The sequence below is a fragment of the Salmo salar genome, chromosome 14 (assembly GCF_965601325.2).
Source record: "Salmo salar chromosome 14, fSalSal1, whole genome shotgun sequence".
Lineage (NCBI taxonomy): Eukaryota > Metazoa > Chordata > Actinopteri > Salmoniformes > Salmonidae > Salmo > Salmo salar.
The window spans coordinates 91,814,767-91,823,162 of record NC_138304.1 but is presented as its reverse complement, the minus strand read 5'-3'; the positions used below and the strand labels follow the sequence as shown (position 1 = coordinate 91,823,162).

The window sequence follows — 8,396 nt, the reverse complement described above, 5'->3', positions numbered from 1 at the left end:
GAGAAAATTAAAAGCAATTAAAACCACCATAATTATGAAGTTAATGGGGGAAAATGACAAATTTAGTCTAATGTAACTTCCTTCAGTGCATAAGCCACTGTCAGGGGTCATGAGTCACTGTTCATAATGGAGTTTGTAATACAATCTTAAAATTCAGTCTTATTCAATTTGATTAAGTTCATAACCAAAGTAAAGCAGAGGATCTGGCTTTCCGTGTGTGTTAGAAGGCATTTCAAGACAAATAAAAAACCTGTCAAGTGGTAAATGCACCCCAAAAAGTTATTTCCAGATTTCCGAAAGATTGTGCAAGAAGGGATACTAGGGCCCTATAAAGACTGTTACATTTTTTGCCTGATTCCATTTAGTTTTTTCCCAAATACAGCTTCCTCCATTTAGTTTTTCCAGGTAAAAAAAATTTCCCCGTTCTTTTCAGGTTTTTACTCTCTAAATCACACTTCTTTAATAGAAAAACAGCTACGTTTGGACATTCTAAGAACACAATAAGGCTTAAATCACATCAGGAGACCACTGTTGAGGTCTGAGAAAAATGGGATAAATGTAGATTTTTGGGTGTAGTTACCAGCCAGACCTGGGCAATTCCAGTCCTGGGGGGCCTGATTGGTGTCACACTTTCCCCCCATCCCTAGCAAACACAGCTTACTTTAAATAATTGCCTTTTTAACTGAAGATCATGATTAGTTCATTATTGGAGGCAGGTGTGTTAGCTGGGGCAAAAGTGTGACACCAATCAAGCCCCCTGGAGTTGTCCAGGCCTGCTAATTGAAGCACACACCTACTGTAGCAAGAGGCTGTTGTTTAGCTGTGTTTTTGTAGCGCACATGTGATGTCAGAGTTTGCAAAACAAATACCCACTGCCAGGTAAGCAGAGCCTCGTGAAATTATGCAATTACATCCTGAAGTTTGTAGTTAGCATTTAAAGGTGCACTATGCAGAAATCGCTCCGCCATTTCCTGGTTACTAAAATGATAATAGTTAGCCTAATTTCAGCTGTTTGAAGCTGGTGTACAAAACCAAAAGTAAAAGACGCAAAAACTAAACTTGAGAATGAGAAGCATAGAAATAGAGCACATTGAACAGATCTACCACTTCTTAGACTTGCTTTCAATGAGAATGACAGATCTATAACTCACATTTCTACGTGAATTTGGTCAGGTCGCCCAAAATGCGACATCTTGCAGCGTTAATTGAGACTGTTTTTGAGGAAGCCTTTCCATCTACCAGAAGACTGTTTTCATTAGCTAGCATAATCGCTAACAGCTACACAAAGTGGTAGACGCGTGCACCGCACACACATGGACAGGGACATTCTCATTGCCTCTTAAGAAAGTGGCAGAAAATACGAATCCCTGATGCATTCTGTTCATATATGGTAAACTTGGGCAAATTAATTAATTTGAAATACATTTACTCGATTCCCTAGTATGCTCAATACATTTTGGAATATTGTTGAATTCCGTTTTAATGTCTGAATTCCGTGATTCCGTCCAAATTCTGCACACCACTTATTTTATAAGACCATAGGATCTGAACTTCTTATTTTCCAACATACACAGTAACGGCTCCTCTACCAGCCAAAAAAACAAACGTGTATGACAGGGCAACCAGATTTACACATTTTCTTTCTGGACTTCAGAACAATAACACTAAACACATTCCACTCACTTCAGAGGACTGCATGAGTTATAAACCTGTCAGATATAAAACACAGTATAGGCTAATCAAAATCACAAACAGCAGCTATGAGCAGAGTACTGGTCCCCCTCTTCCTCTGCAATAAATGCTTCATTTCCCAAAGTTCAAATCCTCAGGAAGGCAAACGGGAGGATCTGCTAGGTCTTGGAAAGGGAAATGTTTATCTTTACTGGGACCCTAAATCATGTACAGTGTATTCGGAAAGTATTCAGACCCCTTGACTTTTTCCACATTTTGTTACATTTTAGTCATTTAGCAGACGCTCTTATCCAGAGCGACTTACAGTAGTGAATACATACATTTCATACATTTTTCTTTTCCGTACTGGTTCTAAAATTGATTAAATCGTTTTTTTTTCTCATCAATCTACACACAATACCCCAGGTTTGTCAGTGATTACAGCCCTGAGTCTTCTTGGGTATGATGCTATAAACTTGACACACCTGTATTTGGGGATTTTCTCCCATTCTTCTCTGCAGATCCTCTCAAGCTCTGTCAGGTTGGTTGGGGAGCGTTGCTGCACAGCTATTTTTAGGTCTTCCCAGAGGTGTTCGATCAGGTTCAAGTCCAGGCTCTGGCTGGGTCACTCAAGGACATTCAGAGACTTGTCCAGAAGCCACTCCTGCATTGTCTTGGCTGTGTGCTTAGGGACGTTGTCCTGTTGGAAGGTGAACCTTCACCCCAGTCTGTGGTCCTGAGCACTCTGGAGCAGGTTTTCATCGAGGATCTCTCTGTACTTTGCTCCACTCATCTTTCCCTTGATCCTCACTAGTCTTCCAGTCCCTGCCGCTGAAAAACATCTACACAGCATGCTGCCACCACCCTGCTTCACCGTAGGGATGGTGCCATTTTTCCTCCAGACGTGACGCTTGGCATTCAGGACTAAGAGTTCAATCTTGGGTTCATCAGACCAGAGAATCTTGTTTCTCATGGTCTGAGAGTCCTTTAGGTGCATTTTGGCAAACTCCAAGCAGGCTGTCATGTGCCTTTTACTGAGGAGTGACTTCCGTCTGACCACTCTACCATAAAGGCCTGATTGGTGGAGTGCTGCAGAGATGGGAGAACCTTCCAGAAGGACAACTATCTCCACAGAGGAACTCTGGAGCTCTGTCAGAGTGACCATTGGGTTCTTGGACACCTCCCTGACCAAGGCCCTTCTCCCCCGATTGCTCAGTTTGGCTGGGCGGCCCGCTCTAGGAAGAGTCTTGGTGGTTCCAAGCTTCTTCCATTTAAGAATGATGGAGGCGGGCCTCCTGAGTGGCGCAGTGGTTTAAGGCACTGCATCGCAGTGCTAGCTGTGCCACTAGAGATCCTGGTTCGAGTCCAGGCTCTGTCGCAGCCGGCCGCGACTGGGAGACCCATGGGGCGGCACACAATTGGCCCAGCATCGTCCGGGTTAGGGGAGGGTTTGGCAGGCAGGGATGCTCTTATCCCATCACAACTCCTGTGGTGGGCCGGGTGCAATGCACACTGACACGGTTGCAGGTGTACGGTGTTTCCTCTGACACATTGGTGCGGCTGGCTTCCGGGTTAAGCAGGCATTGTGTCAAGAAGCAGTGCTGCTTGGCTGGGTTGTGTTTCGGAGGATGTATGACTCTCGACCTTCGCCTCTCCCGAGTCCGTACGGGAGTTGCAGCGATGGGACAAGACTGTATCTACCAATTGGATACCACGAAATTGGGGAGAAAAAAGGGTAAAAGAATGATGGAGGCCGCTGTGTTTTTGGGGACCTTCAATGCTGCAGAAATGTTTTGGTACCCTTCCCCAGATTTGGGCTTCAACACAATCCTGTCTCGGAGCTCTACAGATAATTCCTTTGACCTCATGGCTTGGTTTTTTTCTCTGACATGCACTGTCAACTGTGGGGCCTTATATAGACAGGTGTGTGCCTTTCCGAATCATGTCCAATCAATTGAATTTACCACAGATGGACTCCAATCAAATCTCAAGGATGATCAATGGAAACAGGATGCACCTGAGCTCAATTTTGAGTCTCAAAGCAAAGGGTCTGAAAACTTATGTAAATTAGGTTTTTATGTTTTTTCTAAAAACCTGTTTTTGCTTTGTCATTATGGTGCATTGTGTGTAAATTTATGAGGCACATTTTTTATTTAATCTATTTTAGAATAAGGCTTTAGCGTAACAAAATGGGGGAAAAGTCAAGGGGTCTGAATACTTTCTGAATGCACTGTACAAAGGTTATTGTTGACTGGTAGTGTTGCATACCAGAACAATTTCACACTGCAGAGCTGTGAATTGTGAGTCGGGGTCAAGAGCACTGTCAAGAACACTACTTTCCCCTGACACGGTTGTGTTTCACACCTAGCTGTAACATCTGAGCAATTCCACAGTAACAGAATGAAGTTGAGACTCAGAATGTTCACTTTAAAATATATGTCAAACAAAAACCAATGATTGAAAATGTAAACAAACAATACAACTCTATGCACAAGGACTACTTTTAAAAATGTCCACTTTGGTAACAGAATGACAGCACTAACCGTCATTATTTTACCAAATGTTGCATCTGCACTGTTCTTCAAGTCAATGTATTTTTGTCAAATTTTCTGTGGACATTGTTCAAAGTAGTCCTTGTGCATACAGCTGTATGGTTTGTTTAACTTTGCAATAATAGTTTTTTGTTTGACATACATTTTAATGTGAAAGTGGAATTGCCTATCACTTGAGGAAGAAGTAATCAGAAGAAGTATACTTACAGTTCAACATTTTGATTTAACGGAATTTTCCCAAAATCTTGATATGTCAAACAATTATAACATAGGCTAGGAATGATTGAGCTGAGGTTTTGGAATGGAGTAAACTCAGAAGTTCTACTTTAATTAAGTGAGGTTAGAACATTCTGGTGGGACAGGTCTGAATCACTCTGATTGGATATGCAATGTGATTATGACATTGTAGGTACTCAACGATTTCTCGTAACCCTTTTGTGTGCCATTACCAAGTTTACAATGCACGGAACCTTCAACTATATTCTTTTAATAAACGGAAGTTCCTATATTCCCCACTGGTGCGTTGTATTCATATTGTTCCTCATTTCCTTTTTGCTTTAATATCCTTCCTATTCTTTCGCATGTCCATTTATTTTCAACCTCCCTGCATCCTTTGGGGTTTGAGTCACAAAACAAATTCTTCCAGTTACCTCTCAGTCTTTGTTTCTTTTTATAGGGTCTCTGTTTGTAGTTTGAGATTGTTGCCCCCGGTGACTGTCTAGTCTAGCAATATGTAGCCTTGAAGGGCTGCAGGTAGCCTACTGTAGGGTTTAGCTTATGCCTTGCTCCAACTAGGTACAGTATCCCACACCTGACTCGTCATTTAAAGAGTCACTAATGATAAACATTAATGATTGGCTGGATTCCACTTACTGGTCTCCCAGGTCTAAAGCTAAAAGTGTGGGCTCTATAATCAGAGAAGAGGTGAAGCGAGAGGGTTAACAGGATTACTTTATCCTATCCCAGGTATTCCTTAAAGAGGTGGGGTTAGTAGGTGAACGGATGATCTCCGCATGTGTGGTTCCCACCGTGAAGTATGGAGGAGGTGGGATGATGTAGGGGTGCTTTGCTTGTGACACTGTCAGTGACTTATTTAGAATTCAAGGCACACTTAACCAGCATGGCTACCACAGCATTCTGCAGCGATACGCCATCCCATCTGGTTTGGTCTTAGTGGGACTATCATTTGTTTTTCAACAGGACAATGACCCAACACACCTCCAGGCTGTGTAAGGATTATTTGACCAAGAAGGAGAGTGATGGAGTGCTGCATCAGATGACCTGGCCTTCACAATCACCCGACCTCAACCCAATTGAGATGGTTTGGGATGAGTTGGACTGCAGAGTGAAGGAAAAGCAGCCAACAAGTGCTCAGCATTTGTGGGAACTCCTTCAAGACTGTTGGAAAAGCATTCCAGTTGAAGGTGGTTGAGAGAATGCCAAGCGTGTGCAAAGCTGTCATCAAGGTGGCTACTTTGAAGAACTTTGTTTACACTTTTTTGGTTACTAAATGATTCCATATGTGTTATTTCATAGTTTTAATGTCTTCACACTTTTTCTACAACGTAGGAAATAGTCAAAATAAAGAAAAACCCTTGAATGAGTAGGTGTGTCCAAACTTTTGACTGTTACTGTATATCAGTTATAATATATGAGCTCAACAGCTATTTAGTCTTAGAAAACAGCCCTGGTGACTTGTAGTTGTAAACAAGCTCATTTAAAGACTGTGGTTTCATCTAATAACGAAACAGATGGTGCACACTGAGAGACATGGGAGACAAGCACTTTACTGACAAATAAACCATCCAACAAAGCTCTGACAATCATTGCCAAAAACAACTCTTATTTACTGCATCAATTCAGGGAGATTAATTTACATGGGTTCATGAGGTTTATATATATTCAGAAATGTACATTCGTTTTTTTTGTTTTTTTGTTTCTTCTTGGTTGGCTAATGGTGATCCAGCAATGTTTCCTAGGTAGGGGGAATGTCCTTGAGAGGGTCTAATCTGTTCTTCCTGTCCTCTTCAGCAGACGACACATCCACCTTTCAACTCCTTGAATGGGTTCTTGTCCTCTGCAATACCTTTGACCAGGGTGTCCTCTTCTACACCGGCCTGAACGGCCTCCATAAACTCAGTACAGCACTTAGACGTCTATCGTACAAAAGAATGGTCTACCGGTAACACACACAACTGTAATATCAAGAATGCCATTACAGTCTCATTTCATGACCAATCCAGATCTCTTATTGTTTCTACATAGATATTACTTTTACAATTGGAAAAATGATCAGTTAAAGTAAGCTGGTCGAATTTACCAGCCATCTCTCAAGCTTGACTTCAATCTTCTTTTGGTCTCTTTCCATTTTAGCCTTATCCACGTCTGTCAACTCGTCCATATTTATCACCCCCGGCATTGTCTGTCAAAGAAAATAAATACATTGTTGCCGAAGGGAAGGTAAACATTATTCTTAAAGTAGAGCCACACTCACAAAAACTATTTTAAAATGTGACTCGTAGAAGCTTGATAATCATAATTGCATACATTAGGTGGTACTTCATTAATTGTTTTGTTTATTATCCCTTCCCTATGATTGCTAGATTAATGAATTTAATAATATTAATTCATCAAATATATATTAATTGATAAAAGACAAGGAACAAAAAAACTTACCGCGTCTTACAAGGACCAGTCTTCCACCCCTGAAAACTGCCAGAGAAATCCCTCTCCTCTCCCTCAATCCAGGTTATAAAGTAATCTGCATAAACATCCTAATCTCTTAATCTGATTAAAACGAGGCCCTTTATTCCAACACTGTAGCATCATAGCAGAGGGCAAAGGGCCACTCTCCAAAGTACAGGTGTTACGTTGGAAGTTGTTGTTGAGACGTCTAATGGCAGTTGTGTTGTTGAGACGTCTAAAAATGGCATTGAGAGTGGAAGAATATGAATAATACGTGGATACGTACAATATTTTGCCTGTGGTTCTCTTCACTGTTCCAGGGCAGATATGGGTCAAGGGCAATGACACGGCAGTTCATGTTAGCATGAAGAAGGCTAATCTGTATTTACCTTCAACCTGTCATGTTGAAGGATGCATTATCATTAGGATCATCTGCATTGTTGGAAAAGGACCTGAAAGTAAGCATTTCACTGTTAGTCTAAACCTGTTGTTTACGAAGCATGTGACAAATAAGATTTGATTTGATTTATGAATATGACAACGATAGCAGTTCTCCAGGAATTATAAGGGATGGATGAGCTTGAACTGAAATCATAGAGATACTGCAATAGCTGCATCCATGAGCTGTGTAGGCTAGTATAGTCTAAGTAACTATAAGTCACATTTTCTATGGCTTTGGGACGAAGCAAGGTAACATGTGTTTTCAGTGTAGAGTGTAGATGTAGGAAAGATACTGCAACAGATGCATTCATGAGATGGGTTCCTATGTATCTATAAGCCTACATGTTCTGTGCCTTTAAGATGTAGCAAGGTTTAATGTCAGTGCAGAGAAAAGGTGCAGAGAGAAAAAGTGTATGAGAGTATAGTGGTCACAGGTCAGACATTATCCTGTCAAGGGAGAAAGAGTATTGTGCCATGTTGAGAATGGGGTGGAGAAGGTCATTTCTATGGAATGGATGGCAGCCTCCTCTACAATATACCGAGAGAGATGTAATCAAGGTTTAACTAAGAGGACAGTCAGGGCTTCATGTTATGAAATCATTTCCGCCTCTTGTTGCTGTCCTCTGCTAGCTTTCCACCTATGTAATTGAAATGTATTGAGATTGAGAAATAGGCCTTTCTTTTCTTATGCCAAGGCTCCTACTCCTACTCAATATTCAATCAATTACAGGGTGACCAGTGTGAAACGAAAAGAATCTCCACTGCAAATGAATTGAAACATGTTTGGTGCTCTACATGGTGGGAGACAATCTCTATAACTAGGGTTCCATCCAATTTGCAACAGATTTTCATGCGAATATTCTAAAATCGGCAGAAAACAATATGCCCATTTTCCCAGCAGAGGTATTTCCATCTAACTGTTTTGTTATTGCAGATAAAGGCATGTGCTTGATGACATAGTGCACGTAAAAAATAATTTGGCATTTAAATTCCCATGTACCGAATGACAAATACAAGTTAAATGGGATTTCATCGCACTTTCAACTC

General features: G+C 41.2%; 1 protein-coding gene across 1 annotated transcript; it reads right to left on the bottom strand.

The window, feature by feature from the left end:
- Window positions 1–6,040: 6,040 nt before the first annotated feature.
- LOC106570493 (guanine nucleotide-binding protein G(T) subunit gamma-T1) lies at window positions 6,041–6,968 on the bottom strand. The gene is made up of 3 exons (XM_014142894.3): window positions 6,900–6,968; window positions 6,544–6,645; window positions 6,041–6,379 (listed from the first exon to the last, which is right to left on the bottom strand). Exons 2-3 carry the CDS (start codon window positions 6,640–6,642, stop codon window positions 6,251–6,253), a joined length of 228 nt encoding a protein of 75 aa, XP_013998369.1. The 5' UTR covers window positions 6,643–6,645; window positions 6,900–6,968; the 3' UTR covers window positions 6,041–6,250.
- Window positions 6,969–8,396: the final 1,428 nt, after the last annotated feature.